At 51.2% G+C, this 21252-nt stretch overlaps 1 protein-coding gene across 1 annotated transcript in view; it reads left to right on the forward strand.

Annotated features, from left to right (window-relative positions):
- The window catches only part of TEX264 (testis expressed 264, ER-phagy receptor), a 126566-nt gene that overhangs the window by 20012 nt on the left and 85302 nt on the right, over positions 1 to 21252 (forward strand). Inside the window, exon 4 of the mRNA XM_037905330.2 lies at positions 8234 to 8455. Coding sequence (XP_037761258.1) covers positions 8234 to 8455 — 222 coding nt within the window. The remainder of the gene's footprint in view (positions 1 to 8233; positions 8456 to 21252) is intronic.

Consider the following 21252-nt stretch of genomic DNA (forward strand, 5'->3'; position numbering starts at 1 on the left):
TCTCTGTATGTTTTCCTAGCCTCGTCAAGACTGTGTGGGCTGGTGTAGTGTAGATCCCTGGCATTCTGCAGTTGGAGATCAATCTTTGAAAAAGCAGCTTTGGCTGTGAAGTGGGGAGTCAAGTTCCATCCCCCTAATGCTGGAATGTGTAACTCTGCAGGGAATCCAGAATGCTCAGCTGTGTGTCATAGGTCCTGCACTGCTGATGGAGTCTCATCTGGGTCAAATGGCAGGTAATTTGGAGAACATAAGGTCTGATGAGTTCTGTATCCTCTGTTGCCATAAAGTTCCAAATGGTTTGCAGTGTAGTGACAGCTCTGAAATCCTAGGTTGCCGGGAGATTGCTGCAGTCCACGTGTGAATCTGTTTAGTAGTGAATCTCTTTATTACAGGAATCAGATAACAATACTGACTGGTTTTTCACTGATCCTTCTTTTCCACAACTGGGCTCCATTCTCTGCTTAGCTCCAAAAATATGGTCTGAAGAAAATGTGGTGGTCTTTCCGTAGCAGAGCTCTGCACGCAGGTCCCTCGTGTGGCACAGGGTGGCAGCAGTGTGCTGTTTGAACCAGATCTTTGCTCCGTGGCTTGTTAGCTAGCATTGCTTGTGAGAGTCCCGTTGTACATTTGCAGCTGCCTTTAAAAAAAAAAAGAATATTCTTATGCTGTGGCATCAAAGCGCATCTCTAGGAGTGTGTGGGAGTGAGGGGAAGGAAGGACAAGGAATCCTGCGAGGTACAGATCCGCTACAGGAGAACAGCACAGGCAGTTGAGAGAGAGCGCACATAATTGGAGGCATGATTTCGAGCTGAATCAGGCTCAGATCACTTTGGAAAGTCCGGAGGCTGGCTAAAGGAGGGAGGGGGAACCCTCCCACCACTGGACCAGACTTGGGCCGCTTTGTGGTGGAGCCGCTTAGCTGGTTTCTCCTTGGAGCAGAACAGCTGGGGGATGTTTCCAATAGAGCCTGGGACTGGAGGAGGCCACGGGCTGCACTCCAGAGGCCCCGTTGGCCACATGAATGGGGAAGCAGGCCCAGTGCTGCTGAGCCCTCAGTCTCTGCATCCCAGCTGTCCTCCCCTTTGATAGCATCACTCAGGAAGTGAGCACCTCAGGCCTGCCCTGCTGCTCCTTCTCTTTTGACCCATGCTTCTTGGAAGGAGGCCCGTGTCCCACAGAGTCCCCAAGGCAGGTGAAGCTGCCATAATTACCACCCGACCAGCTGGTCTCTGAGTTTCTGTATTGTAGAAAGAGGGATTGGAGATGGGCACTGTAACCCACTGGTGTAATTTGCACCTTCCCTATGACTCACGCCATCCCCACCATGGAATCACATAATGATTTGAGCAGATGCAGGCAAGATTTGTCACCTGAGGTGGCATGAGTTTGCAGGGCTCAGCTCTCTGTCCCTCACCAACTGTAGTTAAAGGAGAAACCCAGGACCAAGAAGGCACAGATGCCATCTCTGCTTCCCAAGCATAGTGAATTCGGTGCTGCCGAAAGGGGTTACCAGCCCTGGAACCTGAAGTCCTCTCACTAAAGGGCAGGGAGAGCAAAAGTGGCAGCTGTGCAAAGCTTTGCTACGCAGCTCTGCCAACATGCCCCCGTGGGGCACAGTGGGATACCTTTCTCCAGGGCCCAGTCTGTCCTTAACGCCTCTACTAAGCTTGGCAACGGGGTCACTGAGTGATTGTGTGATGCAGATACCAGTGCACTGGGAGCTAGCCTGAGATCCACCACCTCATTTCATGTAGGAGCCACAGACCAACATGCCTCAGTTTTGGTCTCTATTGGGCTGGATTTCATGGGGTGATCTAGAAGTGAAGGGCTCTCTCTCCCATTACCGTGAGCCAGCCTGTCTCCCCCTGAGTTCTCTGCTCTGTTGTCTCCCCAGAGACTCATGAGGATCTGTGCTCCCATGGGCTCCTGCGGTGTCAGGGATTGTGCAGCTATGATGGCTGTGTACAGTGTAATGTCCCGTGCCTGAGCTGCCCTGTCTGTCTGTATTGGAGGCTAGAATGCTGAGTGGGGGAGCAGGCAGAGATCTGAGGGTTTGGAAACAGCTGGTCGTAGGTCTGCAGGTTGTCTGTGATATCTGATTTCTGATGGCTGAATGTCAGGTGGTTGACCAATGGTTGCCTAAGGTGCTTGTATGATAACCCCAGCGGTATGCCTCTGTAGTGCAATTGACAAGCCCCTGTCTTGGACATGGACAGAGAGAGCTGTCTGGGGTGTGTAAGAACTCTGGGCTCTTATCTCCCTGATTCATTTTCCCCCTCCCCATCCATGCGCACTGTCTGCCTCCCATCTTTCTGCTGTGTCGGTCTTGTCTTTCCCCCCACCTTGTCTCTCTCTGAGGACCCTGTTTCTCCCCTGCGCGCTAGAGCCATTTGTCAACACAGTGATTCAAACTGATGAGCTTCTAGGAACCACTTCCCCAAAATGATTAAGTAGATTGTTCTTCAGGGGCCTCCTGGCTCAGTTCTCCAGGTGTAGGTAAGGGGACTTGGGGGAATTCACCAATCCGTGAGAATTGCGGCTTCTTAAGTAGACAAATATAGTGCAGTCTTCTCCTGAAGACGATATCGTTGGAGTTGAGAACAGTGCATGTCCCTCACCCACCATTGTGCCTCAACCCGGGTGCTCTCTACCCAGGAAGGAGAGGGGCCAGGGTTACGGATGGTGGCCCTGATTGCGGTCAATGCCTCCCTTATCTGAAATGGGCTGCATTCTTGGAAGGAGGGTGCTGGGCTTAGGACTTGCTGTTTTTCTGGCCTCTGAGAACGTCCTGGCTATGGCGATCTTCTCTTTAAGTTGACAGCCCCTTGTTCTGAGAGGTGTCATGTTCTGGGATTGCTTGGAGGCAGTCAGGGTTTGTGGAAACGGGCTGGAAACCCTCTAATGCAGTGGTTTTCAACCTTTTCTCATTTGCGGAGCCTGAAAAAATTTAGAATGAAGGTGCGGACCCCTTTGAAAATCTTAGATGTAGTCTGCAGACGCCCAGGGGTCCACAGACCACAGTTTGAGAACCACTGTTTTATGGTAACGACAACCTTTCACGGACCTCTTAGCCATAGTCTGTGGACTCCAGGGACCCACAGACCACAGGTGGAAAACCACTGCTCTAGTGGCATGACTTTGCTCTCTCTCTGACAACAGGAAAACAGTCTCTCCGCTTTCTTCATGGTTTGAGAAAATCCCTTGCCACTGAGTCTCTCTCTAGCAGACCATGTTTTCCATCACCGCTGCTCGCGTTTTCTTCCTTCCCGTTTCTCCCATTGCACGTCATCTGAGAATCATGATGAGAAGCATGGACAGCAGGACGGGAGGGGGAACTTGGGTACCAGAGTGCCAATAGCTGTAGATAGGGAGCGGTTCTGTGCTTCGCTGATTCTTGTATTCCTTGGCCTTCTGGGTAGCTTCAGTTCTATCAACATGAGTTTTGGAATTCAAGCGTAGTCAGGAGTTGTCCATGGTGGTGGCAGCCATCTGGCCTTCATGTTGGCAGCTCCAGCAGAAAGGCCAAGGATTGAGAGGACCTCAGAGACATTGTTTTTTAAAAATAACGTAATGTATGACGGGGACGCCACTGGAAGTTTTTGGAGGAGAAGCGTGCCATGCCATGAAGTGGAGCATAGTGGAGGGTCTTCATTCCTGGAGGAATGAGTTTGTTCCACAGTGTTGGATCAACCCCCAAGAAAGCGCTGTCTCCTGAGCAAAGCACCATACCCCTTGCAGTGGACAGTTCCACTGCCACTAAATGCAGGTAACGCCCAGTTCTGCATTTCCTTGGTGTCCAACACAAACAGTGCCATCCCGCAGTGTTCTCAGGCCCTACCAGAAATCAGCCCCTGGCTGAAGAGGAAGCTGGCTATAGATGTACCTAGGAGAGACTGAAGAGAAGCTGGTATGAAGAGGGAAGTGCTTTGAGAATTACCCTCCCAAAGAACGTCTCAAGGGCATCTGCTCTCAGCTTGTTAGGTAGGTCACAGCCTTGGGGTCCTTTTGGACCCCTCAGTGCTATTGGATGATCAAATAATCATGGCAGCAAAGAATGCCCTCTTTCATCTGTGATGAGCCAGGAAACTCAGCCCTTCCTATTGGAGTCAGGCCTGACCATGTGAACTGTGCATTTGTGACTTCCAAGCCTAATGAGTGCAACTCTATGGGGCTAGGAATGAAGCCACACCCGTGAAAAAGCTCCAGGGGGTGCAAATCACAGCAGCCTGGCTACGTAGCCCTACATGTCGCTGCAAACACCTGGCCCCCATGCCCGTCCCTAATTGATTTCAGGTCCAGTTCAAACCATCTATGGGGAGTGACCCAGGCTACCTCAGGGATCATCCCTACCTCCATGACAGTGACTTCCCAGGATGGCTGCGTTCTGCCAGAACAATGGTCCTGCTGACCAACTGGTGAGGCTCATGGCATGGGAGGTGGAACTCTGCTGGGAACTGGCCCTCTGTTATGGGACTAGCCTGTGCACGAGATAAGAATGGGCCTGGGCATCATCACGCTCAATGCACAGCCTGTTGCTGAGGCCGAGCTTCCCCTCAGTGAGTTCTGCGCGCGCACACGCACATGCACACGCTCACACACACACATACAGGTCACTCAAGTGATTTCTTCTACAGGTTGGAAAGGAAGCAAGAGAGACAGATTGTTATTGTTTCTATTTTTAAATACATGCTGGGGTGGAGCTGCTATGGTGATGGCACCCCACTGCTACCCAGCTCCCCTAGCTAGCTAGCCTGTTGCTTTTGTGCGATGTGGGCGCCTCCGCATGAGAGATTGGACTGAGACCTACAGCTCACTTCACATAGGTTGCAATATCACCGGGGAAGGGCACAGTGTCCCAACTGGCCTGGTGGTCCCTGTTGACTCTCTCATCCAGTAGCCAGCACTCTGGTTTCCTCTTCTGGAGTCTGCTCCAAGCAGGGCTCTGCTCAGCTGAACCCTTCCGCCAGCTGGGAATCGTTCAGATGGGGGAGTGGGACAGGCAAGCTTTTGAGTCTCTCAGATGGGGCCCAAGGAGTTTGATGGCTGTCCTCTGGGTGCCCATGGGCGTGCGTGGGTCTAGAGCGATCTCCCCTGGGTCCAGAGAGGGACTAATAACCCTGTTGGCTGTTCCTGTTTTGAAGATGCTACTGTGTGGCTCAGGCTGCAGCCTTTTACAGGGATCCTGCTTTATCTAGCGGAGAACTAGAGCTTTGGCTGGCTAGGTTATGATTGTATTAGGAGTCCCCTGCAGCTCTGATAACTCCTCCCTCCCCCCCCCCCACCGCTCTCCAATGTGCCCTGCATTAAACCCTCTGTTGGTGGCCACAGTTCTCATGGCTGAGGAAGATTAGGCTGGCCTGGCTTCCCCAGCAGGCGTGTTGTGAGCTAGGTTTGCTGAGCAGTTCTATGGGGGTGGTAGAAAGATCCCAGAAGAGAGGAAAGCTGGTCCAGTGGTTACAGGACGAGACTCGGGAGTCCATGCTCCACCAGCCTTCCTGCGTGCAAGTCACAGATCCTCTCTGTACCTCAATGCCCTCCTCCCAGTAGGGTGGGGAGGGTAAATACGATCCAGGTTGGAAGGTGCTTAGATATGATGATGGGGGGCCAGAGAAGTACCGAAGGCAGAAGTAAACGGTTTGTTTTGTCTGGTTCCCTCGAGTGCGACTCGATCGCAAATACCTTAACCGCTTGTTGTTTTTCCACACGTTGGGAAGCCTTCCTTGAGAAGAGGCAGCCTGGGTTTGTGGCAGAAGGCTGCTGTTGTGTTTGCAGTTCGACCACTGACTCACCCTGTGGCCCTGGACAAACCACAGCTGCTCCGTGCCTCAGTTTCCTGATCTGTTAACTCTGGGTGAGAGGGTGGGGTGTGTGTGTAATAATACTTATGGGTAACCCTAATTCCAGAGTTTGTTTCTTTCTGAGGGCTTGACTTGGGAACCTAATGGACATTCTTTTCATGGCCGTTTTCCCTCTCTCGTCTGTAAATCGATTGAGTGGTTCTGCTATTTGGTTAGTCACATTGGAGGACTGTTTCTTAGAGCCCCGCAGAATGCTATGGGGTTGTTGTGTGTAGTCTGTGTTAGCGTCTGGGGGGCAAATTCAGCTAGCTGCAGCCTAGAGTAAGTGGGAGCAGGAAGGCTATGGGCTAGGTTCATTTATCCATCAGACATCTGTTGATTGTAAAATTGATGCACATGACATTATGTATCAGGCTGAAAGTGTGTGTCTGAAATGTGCCAACCTGTTAGCAGCTGTTGATCCTATTGCGAAAGGATGAAGTGGCTTCTGCTGGTGCCTATAGACCACTGGAATAGTAGGGAAGTGGGACTGGCTAGAGAGAAAGAGAGGGAGGATCCAGAGTGTGGGCTGAGCAGTGCTGAATGAGGAACGCTATAAGCAGCTGAGGCGGGAGTGGGAGAGAGGGTTTGAGCTGATCATTTCTGTGGTATGGTTAATTTCTTTGTCAATAAAGCTGAGCCCCAAGAAAAGGGTGAGTTTGGACTCTGCATAGTGTGTGGTCTGTGTCTGAGATGAGAGGTGGTCAGGAAGGTGCACACTCCTATGTGACTTTCCCATGTAGGCCCATCTGGCAGTCAGGGGGTCAGGCAAAGCAATGAACAGGAGTCCTTCCTACCCCTTCCATCCATCCGTCTCTGACATAAGAAGGCAAACACCCAATAGACTGCATTGGGAGTAGTGTCCACTTTATGGTGAGTTGAATTAGTTCCATGTAGAGACCAAATCACTATAAGCTCTGCTCACTGGACCCCCTACCAAATGCCCAATTTGTGCAAGCGACATTACTTGGCCGCTTAAACCCATTATGTGACCAACATCACTGAGCAAGTAACATGTCCTGCCCTTTGTGTTTGGATTTGCCTGTTTAGGAAGTACTGAAAATACCTTTTCCCACATCCCCCAGGCCGATTTAATATGCCAACCAGTGGGTAAAATAAAGTAGGCCAGCTAAGGCACTGCATGTAGCAGAGATGGCTGCGCTGGTTCTGGACTGCAGCCCCGGGAACTTCAGGGGTTTGTTTAATATTCTGCCAGCAGATTTTTAAAAAGCTTGCGTGCACCGTATGGTCCTCGGTTAGCAGAGAAGGAGAGGGCAGTCTGCTGCTGCCGCTCACTTGTTGACATCAGCATGAATAGCCAGCATCACTAGATAAGGAGCATTCCCTCATTTGGCCCTGTTTAATACTGTCCTAGCTGAGTCTGTCTGGCTCTTGCCCACAACTGCAGAGGGTTGAGAAGAGACTTTAACATTCATATTCTGCTTATCTCTGTTGCTTTCCCTCCGAAGATCTCAAAGCACTCTGCAGGCGTTAAGGTTCAAAGAAGGGCAGGCGGGAAAAGGGGGAAACTGAGGCACAGAACAGCTAAGAGACTTGCTGAGGAGTCATTGGTAGCACTGGGAAAAGAATCCAGGCCTCTTAATTCTGAGTCCTCTGCTTTTGACAAGAGGTAGAGCTGCAATCCTATTCCATATTCGGAGAGAGTAATGTGGTCTGACATAGGACCAGTAGTTGGGTTCTCCTGAGTTCTGATTCTAACTCTGACACTCGCTCTCTGGGTTGCTGGGGGGTCAGTCACTCCCACTCTTGGCCTTGTTTTCCCCATCTGTGAAATGGGGATCCTGCTCCCCTGGCACAAGGTGGCAGATATTCATTTGTCTGTGAAGTGTGGGGCGGGTGGAAGCTGACTCACAGGTTATCCACTTCCCGGAGCAGATACAAAAACAAATAAACTGTATCTTCTAATTGGCCCAGGTCCACAGGGACACGTTCTCAGCATGTCCCACCTTTACCCAACTGAGGGCTGCATTTCCAATGCATTTGCATCTATTTTACATAACATTTACATAAAACACATGCACGTTCCCTACTATTTGTCTGTGTTTTTCTCTTCCCTGTTTGATTAATAGATTATTGTTTGTGGGTCAAATTCATCGGCAGTTACATCAGCTGACCAGCTTTGTCCTCACCCTGTTCTTAAGGGAGCAGCTTGCCAACGTGCAGGGTTTTGGAGTGTCCCAGGCAGCTGCCCCCCAAATTCCTCTAGGTGTGTTATTCCTGTCCTGTGGGGGTGACTCCAGTACCAGGCTGTGGGGTTTCCAGGGCACCTACCTGTCCCTGGCTGATGGATGTGGAACCTTATAAAAATCTTAGCCTGGACCCTTCTCAGCCTTCTTTCTCCCCTGATGTCACCTGTTGTTCATTCATTTCTTTAGGTGCCACCTGAGAAATGCCGCTACATTGTGGGCTGCATCCTGAGCGAGGGGGAGGAGAAGCCGTCAGAGGAGCTGATCCGACTCTTCCAGAAGTTTGGCTTCAAGATCTTCTCCTTCCCGGCTCCCAGCCACGTGGTCATGGCAACCTTCCCATTCACCACACCCTTCTCCATCCAGCTGGCAGTGATCCGTGTCCACCCAGCACTCGACACTTACATCAAGGTGAATGACCATTGCGTGCAGAATGTGTCAGATTCATAGCACACCAATAAATGCCCTCCTGCCATTGGCTGTTGTGGATGCAGTGAGTTACCTTCTGGTAACTTCCTCCTATTTGGTCACTTGGTCTAAGAGCCTCACCTGCCACTGGCTGTTGTGGATGCAGCTGGTAATTTACCCATAATAAGTTCCTGCCATTCACTCACCTGGCCTCATGTCCTCTCTTGCTGTTAACCTATTGTATCTACAACAGCCATCTTGTAATAATTTACTGGTCTTCTCCCCATTCAGACATATTGATTAGTTGGTTTCCTGCTAAAAGCACTGCCCTGTGGTTAGGAGTCTAGCAGGTAAGTGGTCGTTCCATGTTTCATAACTAGACCTATGCATGTGCCTCTCCATTTCAATTCCCTCCTTCCCCTGCAGTGGAGGGAGCTGCAGTTCAAATCTCGTTACTCCAGTGGGGCTAGGTAGCAATCTCTAGCTGGTTTAGGGTTTAATGAGTAGTTTGGATTAGAGTGTACTAGAAATATTTCTCCAATCTGGGTGTGCCCTGCTCTGTGTGTATATGTGACAGGGTGCTATAAGCCAATAATGCCCCCCATGTTGTTTTTGGAATTATTTTAGTTTTAGCTCATTCTTTCTCTGGAAGGTGGTTGTCACTATGGAGAACCGCTCCATCAATGACTGTTTAGCCAGGATGGGCAGGGATGCAATCCCATGCTCTGGGTGTCCCTAGCCTCTGATTGCCAGAAGCTGGGAGTGGATGACGGGATGGATCACTCAATAATTGTCGTGTTCTGTTCATTCCCTCTGAAGGATCTGCCATTGGCCACTGTCAATAGACAGGATACTGGGTTAGATGGACCATTGGTCTGACTCATTATGGCCATTCTTATGTTCTTCTTACTACAGCCTCCTGGGTGAGGGTGGTATGCTGGATATGGGTGTGTGTGTATCCCTTTATCCCAGGTCTTCTGGGCATTTCCTGCTCCATTACATTTTCTTTCATACCTCCCTGCCAAGCTGTATTGTCAAATCTCCCCACCTGAAGCTCCCAACTTCATCCTCCTGTTCTATCCAAGTTCTACACTTCCTCCGCTAAAGCCTCCTTTTAGCTGTCAGCTGAAGACTCTTCCCCTCTCTGCACTTTGTCAAGGCTGTTCCTTTCAGTGGGCAGGTTCCACTGCAGGCTGCTCCCTTGCAGTTTTAGACTCCTGTGGGTTCCAGCATTCCCCCATCCAGGGAGCACCCATCTCAGACATGGGAGCAGAGCTGCGTGGATCTGTGCCCTGGGAGAGGGACCTTGTACCTGGCAAGGAAAATGTTTTCAGGAAGTAGAGCTCTGCAGGGTAGGCTGAGACTGGAGTGCAGGCCCCTGGGACGCTGAGTCTGCAGAGTGGAAACGTTCAGAAATTTTCATATTTAAATTTAGTTTTGAATGGGCTGTGTTCGCTAATAGGACTGGCTAGAAACAGAGTGATTCCATGCAAGAGTGCACACTCATAGCTCTGGGGCTGCGTCTTGGTCATGATTTGCAGCACCCCCTCTTTTCCATTCCTGCGGCATCTAAGCTTTGACGTGCACCTTCCTAGCTATTTCAGACCTGGGTCTTGGGATATGCAGTGAGGTGGTAGGATCCTGCAGGTAGATGCAGGGCTATTCTGCTGACTCTCTCTGGCTGCTAGACCTGTTGGGCCACCTTAAGTCCAATCAAGGTGTATAAAAGGATGTGTGTGTTGGAGAGAGAAGTGGGGTCTGGGCTGATTGGAGAGAGAACTGCGGTCTGGGCTGGTAGGGGCCCTGCCCAGAAGCCCCCAGGAACACCCAAGCTGGGAGAGAAACTTAGGCTGAGTTTTGTTTTGTTATTTAACGCAACAATGGAGGCAAACCCCAGGAGGGGTGAGCTGAGATTATCCCTAGGGTGTATATACTGGATAAGCACAGGGTGGGGACTCTGCCAGGGTACAGGCCTCTCTTGAACAGAGATGGTCTGTTGTGGCTAATTACGTTGGTGGCTTAATGATGTGGACAAATGGAGATGCCAAGGGAAGCACCAGCTTCCTTTGAACATGAAGGGCCTGCACCAGGGTTTGAAGCTGGGTCCGGAGGAGGGAGAGGCCAGCACACTTGCCTTGCTGTAGCACCTACCCATCGAATGCCGACATTTTCATCCGTTCATATGGAAGCAACTATTTATAAACCTCCTGTTCCTGGCGTGAATCCCAGCCCTGTGGGAAACAAAAATATCTTCCTCCTACTTTGTGCTGCAGGATGCTGCCCCAGAAAGTGTGTACCCAGTGGGTCATGAGAACCAGCCTTTTCTCTTCTGTCTTTGGGCAGATTCCGGTGCCGGCAAGCAGGGGGTGCACTATTCAGGCCCCGAAGAATGGGCTCTCGAGGGTGGCAGGGAATCAGGAGAAGAGAACACCTGTGCCATTCCCAGTTCTCTGCCCTTTTCCTGTTCTTGTAGCTCTGCCTTCTTGGTAGCTGCTGTTGGAAATGACCACCTGGGCTGCACATAACAGGGTAGGAGGCGGGTTACTTGGGGCCGGGGGTAGCAGTGCCATGGGACCGTACCAGGAGACAGTTCCCCTGAGTGACTCTGCCAGCCCTGGGGCAGGTTGTCGAGATGACAAGGGTGGGTGGGGTGGCTCGGAGAGCATCAGGTTTGTTAAAACAGTGCTTTGTGGTGCAGAGATGACGTTTTCTTGCTCCAGGAAAGGTCCTGGAGAGCGCATCTGTCACACAAGAGATAAAATCATTAGAGCTAAAAAGAGAGCCACAGATTGTGCTGGGAACACCTGGCAGCTTTTTAATGAGAGCTGCCTTTCTATTTAAAAAAAATCCAACATCTAGGGATCTTGGGCGTTCAAAGCAAATGGAGAATAGGAGCTCATCCTAGACTAAAACTGTCACCTTTGAATCGGCAAGGCAGGACTGGTTGTGTTCAGGCAAATTTCTCCCAGCTCACATGTGCTCATAGTGCCACCAGAGTGTGTCCCTGTCAGGATCTGAAGTAGGGAGCGGTAGTTGAGATGGGTTTTTGTGTCTCAGCCCCCTACTCTGGGACTGTCAGGGGTGGGAATTGGTCATTGTCTCTTGGAGAACTGGGAAGGCAGGTCACATCGGGGGTTGTCCTGGCATCTGATCATGAGCCATTGGCCAGGATCAAACCCTGCTTCATTTGTAGGAGAATCTAAGATCAGTCTGAGCCTGTTCCACCCCCCAGTTTGGAGCAGCAAGTATATAGGTCATATGTGGCACATTTCACCTGTAGATCTCTAAGCACTGTCTAGAAGCCCAACCTTCTAAAAGCATGTACCCACCATTATCCTTGGTATGCTGATGGGGGTGGGGGGTCTGAGGCCAAGTTTACAGTGGCAGAGGTAGGAATAGAACCCAGGAGTCCTGACTCCCACTCTCCTGTTCAAGCCCCCAGGCAGAAGATGGAGGGCTGGGGTGGGAAACATAAGGGGATTCGTTGGCCCTCAAGGGTACATCTCAGGATAAAGCAGATGTGTGGTGCTTTGCTGTGAATCCTCTCCCAGTAATCCCCACACCTATTCATCGCTTTCTGCGGGTGAGCCCAGATTTTTTGCACTCAGTGAACCCCCACAAGATCCCCTCCTCTCCACCTAACTCCCCAGCATTTACTTCTGAGCTGTGACTCACGATGGGCCTCCGCTGCCTGGATGCCCGCATGCCAGTGGGACTGAGAAGTGGTTACAGTGGCGGGGTCTTATGCTGGTGGTGCCCTAAGAGGATGTGGTGCTAGGAGTTCTGAAATCTCCTCCAGCCTTGTTCACTGTTTCCGCTCTCATGGGCGAGGGCTCTGTGACTGTAACACTGGCTAGACCCAGGCATGGTATAAGCAAAAACTCTGACGGCTTCTTTAGGCAGTTGTGCCAATGCCCGTGACTTCCAACCTGCAGAACTCCCCAGCCCCTACTATTTCAGTTCTGACAGTGCCAGTGTCTCTTCATCCTGACCTGTGGCCCCTGCTATTCCAGTTCTGGGCTTCCCACAACCCTGGGACCCTCACGCATCCCTGCCAATGCACCTTGATCCTGACCTGCAGCCCCTTGCTGTTCCAGCCCTAGGTTCCCCCAGCTCTGCCAGTGCCCCTCAGTCTTGGCTTGCAGCCCCCGCCCTGCTATTTCAGCGCTGATCCCCCCTGCCAGTGCCCCTCAGTCCTGAACTGCAGCCCCGGGGCTTGTGTTGAGCAGAAACTGCTGTCCTTGTAAACTGTGTGGTGGTTTGATGTGAACAGGGACTAGGAAGCTGGCTTGTCACCAGTCAGCTCCTTTTCACTTGTCACCTCACTCAGGTTTGCTCCTGAGCCTTCAGAGATGTCAGGCTCTTGCCTTTGCCCTCCCCAGTATGGCGAGCCCCCTCGCTTTGTTCCCTTTCCCAAGCTGTAGGAGGTGTCTGTGGGCTTCGGAGGCTGGGGGAAGGCAGAGTTCCCCCAGGTGCTTCCCCTGAAATCGGAGGCATGCCAACACTGGCACTTCAGCAGCATCTGCTCCCCCGACACCTGTTGCCGAGGCAGGGGGGAAAAAATCAAGAGAGAAACTTTCATGCAAACAGGTGACCTGTGCACCATTTCTGAGGGGAATTTGTGTTGCCATGGAGACAGCTTCTCCAAAGAGCTCCCAACCCCCCCCCGCTTCCCTTGAAGAGCCTGAGGCGCGGGCGAGAGGGTTTGGCAATGTCAGGTTTGAAAAGATTCTTTTAATGAGAGTCGGAGGCCAGGCGTGCTGGGCGCAGGAGACCCTCTCTCTGCTGTGCCGTCCCTGTGGGAGCTGCAGAGCCGGAGAATGGGATTAGCAGAGAGAAGAGGAATCAAAGGGCTGAAATACAGCCTCCGCTGGCTTTCGGGAGGGAAGGCATTAGTGCAAACGGATCGGAGCCCTTCAGAGGGGAGGCCAACTTAGCAGCCCAGTAATGAGAAGGAGGAGTCAGGAGAGGAGGGGTGGGAGATGGGAGAGAGACGAGGTGGAGCCAAAGAGACTGAGGGAAGCAGGAGGTGAGGGGAGTGGGACTGATGAAGAGAGTGGGAGGCAGGAGAAGTGAGGAACGCAGGTGCCAGCCGTAGTGAGTGTGAGGCTTCCTGGGAGTGCCCAGGGCTGGGAGGCCCCTCGCCATCACTTGCCCTTAGCTTGAGGAAGGCTTGTCTGAGCTTGCCGTGGGTCAGCTCCCCAACCCCCTGGACAACGCAAGCCCTCTCGGCCATGCAGCACTCTGCAGGTGGGCAGTTGGCACACCCCAACCCTTGAGCCTCCTGAGCATCTCCCTGGAGCAGTGGTCCCCAAACTTTTGAGGGTCATGCTCCCCTTACTGCTGTCTGTGCCCCCCGCCCCCGGGGCTGGGAGCAGGGCCACTACTGTGGACGGGGTAAGGGGGCCACAGATGAGGTGGGTCTGAGACTGGGAGAGGGGCTGGAGCTGCGGTGGGGGAGGGAGCGGAGCCGTAGCGGGCTCTGGTGGGGGCCGGCAGCCAGGCCCAGCGCTAGGTGCGGCTCTGCTCCCAGCCATGCCCCCAGCCTTGGCCCTGGGCTGGGAATGGAGCCGAGTCTTGGGGCGAGACTGGGAGCTAGGGGCGCGACTTTGGACAGGACCAGAGCAAAGCTGGGGACGGGAAGGGGCTGGTTGGCACTCCCTCTTGAGGTCCTGTGGTGGCTGGCCCGGGCCCTGCTGCACCCCGAAGGTTCCTCTGTGCCCCCCCTAGTGGGGCACGCCCCACAGTTTGGGGACCTCTGCCCTGGAGTGTCAAGCCCCTGCTCAACTGGATGTTTGCAGTGTTCATGGGTTCACTGTTTCCAAAGAAATGGTATAGCCCAGCATACCAGTTCCCTCTCAGATCGCCCCTCTGTGGAACGCCCCCTCAGATCACCCCTCTGCTGAGATGTGCTTATAGTGAAATCAAGCGTCAGTTCATTTATCAAAGCAGAGAGGCTCAAGTCGGAGCAAGTAGAAGTGGTGGAGACAGTTACATATAAAATAAAATCACAACATGCATTCTACAGCGTAGCTATTCCCATGTCTTGTAGAGTGGTGTTCACCCCAAATCCTTGCAACACTTTACAGCCAGGCTGGCTGTGACCCTCCTTTCATAAGTCAAGGATTCAGTGTATTCCTTTGCACTCCAAGACAGACGCGAACAGTCCTTGGTCCTAAACAGGACACACACCCCTGCTATTTGTTTCATCCTGTCGATTTCATCTCCCATATATTTTGCAGTGTCTTAATTTGCACCTGGCTCAGTATGCAGCTAGATCTTCAATAAATAAATGGCCCAACAGGGATATAGGTGTCTGTTACCTCCTGCTTGAATGGAACATCTCCGAGGTGTGTCACCTTCTGGTGACCTGTCTCAACTCCTAGGGCTTAAGAACATAATTATCAGAATAGATACAGAACGTCTTCAGTGAGACCCGTAAGTTCATTTCCAGATTATGACAGCCAGTGGGCTACTGGCTCTCGATAGAGACCTCCCCTGCCACCTTCGACCCGAGGGATCCCTGTAAAGCCCTGTGCACCCCTTGTGCCGGGGGTCCCTGGGTCATGGTGAGGCAGTGTGCAGAAACGGAGGTGGTGACGGTGTGTGAGAGGACTCGAGGGGGCGAGGAGTGTGAGAGGATGGGAATGGGTGGGGATGAGTCCAGGCTCCCACGGTGAAGCCATATCCAGGGATGAAAGAAGAACTAAGGCAGAGATTGCGAAGTGGAACTGGTGAAAGCAGGGAGGGAGCCCAGGCAGCAAGGGGAAGAGAGATGGAGAGGGGCACTTGTAGCTTCCCCTTCCCTGGCGAGGCCATGTCTAGTTCAGCTGGGAGGCCATGTTGAGTCGGTCAGTGCTTGGATTTGCCTGGGAATCAGCAGAAAGCTTGCAAATACCCAATAATGTGGCATGCTGGGACTGCAGCCCTCTTGCAGATACGATGGCTTTGAGCTGTCAGTGCAGTCCTGGGTGTGATCACAGCAGCCTCCATTCCCATCACTCCAGTGGAAGATGCCTCCAAGGTGTGATGATGCCTGGCTCGGTCCCTGGGCACCCACTGAAGCACGGCCGCCTCTAGGGTGGGGTGTGGCTGCTGTGTGGCTACACTGCACCTCACAATAGCTTCTGTTAGTCTAGCCTCATTAATATAATTGCTGTGTCTGGAGGGTGGGTGTGTAGAAAACTCGCAGAAGGTCGGCAGAGACTTAGAGGGACCCGTAACCTGTAGGCAGGAATCCATCCGTAAAGAGATGGACAGAGACCAAGCAGAACTTGCTTCAGATAAAGCTGTCAGGAATCAAACCCAGGTTGCTTGGTGAGGGCAAGCATTTGAACCCCAGCACCATCACGCCTCCTGGCAGTTTTCTCTTGGCACCCTGTACTCATGCATTTGGCACTTTGACTGTAACGGCGCGTGAGAGTCATGGAGGTCGGGAGGAAAGGGACAAAGACCACTTGGGGCCAGTCTCCAGAGAAGCAGGGATGTGGGAAAATCCTTTCCGCTGGACTGCAGCATCCAGTTGGCGTGTCATGTCCCTGGCCTGAATTGTCTTTAAGGTAGCCCATGAGCCACATTTCCCTGAGACCAGCTGCAGCCACTTGCTGGAGTATTTTGTCACCTGCATCTTCAATAGCACCATCACTTAGCATCTCTTAGTGCTGTCCATCCAAAGAGCATCTTACAGAAGTGGATGGGTTACACCTCACAACAGCTCTCCCTCCTGCATGGTGGGTATTACCCTCATTTTTCAGATGGGAAAACTGAGGGGCAGGGATGTGAAATGCCATGCCCATGGCCGCGCAGTGATGCAGTGGCAGAGCTATGAACAGACCCCAGCTGACTCCCATCCCTCTGCTCTAACTATTAGCAGCACTGCCTCATCTATAGTTCTCTTGGTCTTCAGAAACGGACTCCTCAGTACACACAGGCTCATCAAATGGGACCCTCCCTGTATGCTGCCACTGCTGCACTGTACTCCATGTAGCCATTGACGCAGAGTGCAGGGCTGGGTCCAGCAGAGCGAGGGTTAACGCAGCGCGAGATGCACAGATGCTGTGACGACGTCTAGGTGGCCCGGGGGATGTGAGAGTCAGAGAGTGGGATGCGCTGATCCTGGCGGCTCTGGTGCGCTTGTGCTCTCTTCTATTCCCAGCTGCCAAGTCCCCAGAGTAGCAGGTCACGGAATGCAAATGAGAGCTCCTCTGAAGACACTCTCCCAGGGCGAGTATTTCAAATGGCACTGCGAGCGGATTATTAAACTGTAACCTCCTGCCATTTCAAGGAGCGTTGATTCCTGGCATGGGTTTAATTAGCCCTCCATGGCAGTTTGCGCAGGCCTGTGGGCTGGGCACACAAGTGTCTCCCCAAATTCAAACTTGCCATTTAAAGGCCTGGAGGCCCTGCAGCTTCTGTTCCTGTGGCTTCTCAGGCAGCCTGCAAGGTGTTTAATTGCATCCTTGCAGGGAAGTCCATCTGGCTTGGACAGCTCTGAGCTGGGAATGCCCTAGTTTCCAGCCACTTTTGCATGGACAGGTGTCCCTGTTACAGCAGTTGGCTTGAGCTGGCCCCATTTGTTGCAAGTCTCACCAGATCTGGGCCGGTATGGGCCGTAGAACTTGCGCTCCTTCCAGGTCAGGAGTGAATCATAGCTTTTAAGGCCAGAAGAGACCACCAGATCATCTAGTATTGCAGTCACCAACCCTACCCAGCCCCGGCACTCCAAGCCCACCAAACACAATTAGACCCAAGTACTACAGTCCTCAAGAGACTGAACTGTTGTGTGCCACAGGTAGAGACCAGGAGAGACTGAGGTGCTCCGGTGCTCCAGGTCCTTGCGATAGCACGGAATTGATTAAGTGAGGCACGTTGGTGAATTGGGGTAGGAGATGCTCATGCTGTGGGTATAGAAGGCTTTAGTCTCCCAGGGCTGATGTTCTTGCACCTTTCCCCATAGCCCTGCTCTGGGGCTCAGAGCGCCGCCTCCTGAGCCTCTCTCTCTGCCACTGGTATAACGCTTCGGGATAAAAGTCTCAAAAGCACAGAGTCCCATTTTAATCAGTGACTCACAACCCTTAGTCCCATTGTCCATGAGACTGAGGTTTCTAAGTGGGACTTTTGAAACTGGCTTTTGGGCTCTTAAATTATTTAGGCCTTTTTGAAAACGTTACCCTTGAATTCCAATGAAATGCACTGCAGATTCCCCTTCACTTCTATTGTAACATATTCACTGCCCAGGTAAATGGGGTGAGAATGCGCTATACCCAACAGGCACCCCGGATACAGTGAATCCATGCTAGAATATCACTTTTGGGTCCATGCGTCTCTTAGTAGCAAGGTGGATTGATTTAAATCAAGGCAATTTAAATCATGATATAAATCACTGAGCGGAAAGCCTTGATTTAAATCGTTGATTTGAATCCACTTTTCCGTTTGTGCTTCAGTTAGTTTGTAAAGAAAGGTGCATTCTCATTGGTTAATATAACCATTGAACCATGTTGATTTACAACTAAATAGAACCTTTGCACTAGATTTGGTACATCTTTTTCCTACCTAGAAGGGTACACTATAATTATATACAGTTATTTAAGAAATTGTATAGCTTAATATTTTCAGAGTCTTATTAATTACTTGTATATTTTTAGCATGTTAAAATGGTGACTGATATATCGCTTCTTTACTAGATAATTAACATTTTGCTGATGATTTGTGTAAAACTGCATTAGGATGGTAAACTGGAATTTAATTAAACACAAAACAGCATATAAAATGTATTTTTATTAAACAAAACAAACCTTTAATGTAGTACCTGGCCTCTTGTGCCATATTTATAAAGCTTGACAAAAAACTTGACAAAAGCTAGATTCCCCCCCCCCCCCCAATTCTTTCTTTATATAGAAAAGCAGCCTTTAACTCAAAGTTTTTGCTAGAGGCTCATGGATTCTGCATATTTTAAATAAAAATGTTTTAGGAGATTCTGATAAATTTAATCCTGAACATATTTTGTGTTCACTTCAGATTTCATTTTAAATAGATTTATTTTTAAAAAGAAAAATCATTAATTTAAATAACAAAATCAAAACAATCTAATTTAAATAAAAAATCATTGATTTTTGTCCACCCTGCTTGATAGCAAGGTGTATGTGGCTGACATAACAAATCCACCTCCATCTGAATTCAACGGGTTGGTATTTGAGGAGCTATTCTGAGACTCTTTTAAAGGGTGGTTGTTTGAGGGTCTCCTGGGGTTCACAGTGAATAGCGGAACATGCTGATTGTGGTGGTGACCGTCGTATGGCACAAAATGAGAAATGCAGAGAGAGAATTTCTTTCGTCCAGGAAGCTGATTCAGGAATTTGGTGGCATGGAGTCAAATTTTGCCCTGTTGTAAGTGGGTGGAGTGCCTGCTGAATTCATTGGAGATAGTGCTAGATCCTAGCAGGGCTGAACTTGATCTGTATTGAGCAGCACCATAACTAATTATAGGGGAACTTTCAAAGGGCTGGGGAGGCACCAAGGTGATCCCATGCTTTAGCCAAATTGGACCACCCCTCTTGGATTTGTAAAATTGAGCTGTGATTCTGGTACAAGCAAAGTGTGTCAGTCCTTCTGCTGCAGGCATTGGATGCGGCCAGAAAGCACACAGGTCACATGAAAATGGCCGATAACTAAACTAGTCTGGCCTGAATCCCTATGATAGTTAAGGAATAGGCTTGTTCCAGATGCTAGAGCAGGGGTGGGCAAAGTTTTTGGCCCGGGGGCCACATCTGGGTATGTAAATTGTATGCTGGGCCATGAATGCTCACGAAATTGGGGGTTGGGATGTGGGAGGGGGTGAGGGCTCCAGCTGGGGATGTGGGCTCTGGGGTGCGGCCAGAAATTAGAAGTGTAGCGTGCAGTAGGGGGCTCCGGGCTGGGGCAGCAGGTTGGAGTGTGTGCGGAGGGTGGGGGCTTCAGCTGGGGGTGCGGGCTCTGGGGTGGGACTGGGGATGAGGGGTTGGGCGTGCAGGAGGGTACTTTGGGCTGGGACCGAGGGGTTCAGAGGGTAGGAGGGGGATCAGGGCTGGGGGTTGGGGCACGGGTGGGGGCCAAGGGTGCAGGCTCCAGGTGGCGCTTACCTCAAGCAGCTCCCGGAAGCAGTGACATGTCCTCCCTCTGGCTCCTATGGAGAGGCGCGGCCAGGTGGCTCTGCATCCTGCCCCATCCACAGGCACTGCCCATGCAGCTCCCATTGGCTGTGGTTCCTGGCGAATGGGAACTGCGGGGGTGGCACTTGTGGCAGGAGCAATGTGCGGAGCCCCTGGCTGCCCCTACGCATAGGAGCCAGAGTGGGGACATGCTTCAGCTTCCGGGAGCAGTGCGGAACCATGGTACACGTGGAGTGGGGCAAGCCCCAGACCCTGCTCCCCAGCGGGAGCTCAAGGGCCAGATTAAAATGTCTGAAGGGCCGGATGTGGCCCCTGGGCTGTAGTTTGTCCACCGCTATGTTAGAGCATCAGTCTCTAGTTTTTACACTCGCCTCACCGATGGGCTCTAGGGTCTCTCCCCTAAACTGAGCCAGCTGCACTCTCTTGGGGCTGTGCAGAAATCCGTGTCTCTTTTAGCAGAGGAGAATGATGGGCTCATGGCTACAGTGCCTTACCCAGAGATCCGGATCTGCCAGAGACCTTGGGTAGATCACTTAACTTCTCGGGGGTCTAGTTGCCCTATCTGCAGAATGGGGCTAATATTTCCCTGCCTCAGAGGAGAGGTGGTTGGGGATTTTCTGCTGATAAATTTTTATTTTGGAAAATGCTGACTCATCGAAACCAGTGAGGGCAGAAAACAAATGTTGAAACCTCAGCATTGTTCATGAAGCGGATTGCTAGCTTCACAACCAGCCCTAGTTGTTCGGCTCCATTCCTGACTGGTTTGAAAGCACTTGGAGGTCCTTGGCTGCAGAGTGCTGGAAAAGCACAAACCATTGCGAACATGTAAAGTTCCTTGCTAACCAAGGGCCCTTGTTTTAGTCCCAAATGTACTTCTCTGTAGTTCTTCCAACGCCAGTTCTGTTACCAAAGTGTAGTGTAGGATGTCTAGAAAGACCTGGGGTACTTGTCCCCCCAGTGCCTGTGATAAATCCCCTATAGTCAATAAAGAATCTTCACGCATCAATACAGGCTGGGAAAAAAGCCCTTGAGAGTAGAAGAGGATTTGACTTGTCTGACGAGGCATTGATAGCAGAGACGAGACCAGTACTGACAGCGTCACAAGCTGTCAGACCCAGGGGTTGGGAATTAGCATAACAATGTGGACCGCAGGGACCAGGCTTTCAGAAGTCTGTGCATGCATTTGCACGTGCCATTACCATGATTGCACATGCTGTCGTGGTAATGCACGTGCAAATCACCAGTTACATGTCTAGCTAGCCCTTTTGTACATGCACGCTGTAAGTGCATCCCCAAGTTTTGCAAGTGAAAGCTGCAATGACATGCACAGGCTTTTGCAAATGCAGCTCTGATAGTCTAGAAGTGCAGACAATTGGATCATCTCCCACCTTCCAGGGAAAACATCCTGCATGGAAACAGTCATATGTTGTTAATAACTGCAGCTATATTGTTCTTTTCATAGAAGGAGATCAAATCACTTTGTAAAGACAGGGAAATATAGTTACACTCGTTTTATAGAAAGGGAAACTGAGGCACGTGGGTTTAGTGACTTTCCCTGGGTCTACATTATAAGCAGCAGAAGCAGAAATAGAATCCAGGTCCAGTTCAGGGCCCACTTCACTGCCTCTTGGCTTTAGTCATTTTGGCCCCTGG

This window comes from Chelonia mydas, chromosome 7 (genome assembly GCF_015237465.2).
Source record: "Chelonia mydas isolate rCheMyd1 chromosome 7, rCheMyd1.pri.v2, whole genome shotgun sequence".
In the NCBI taxonomy this organism is placed as follows: Eukaryota; Metazoa; Chordata; order Testudines; family Cheloniidae; genus Chelonia; species Chelonia mydas.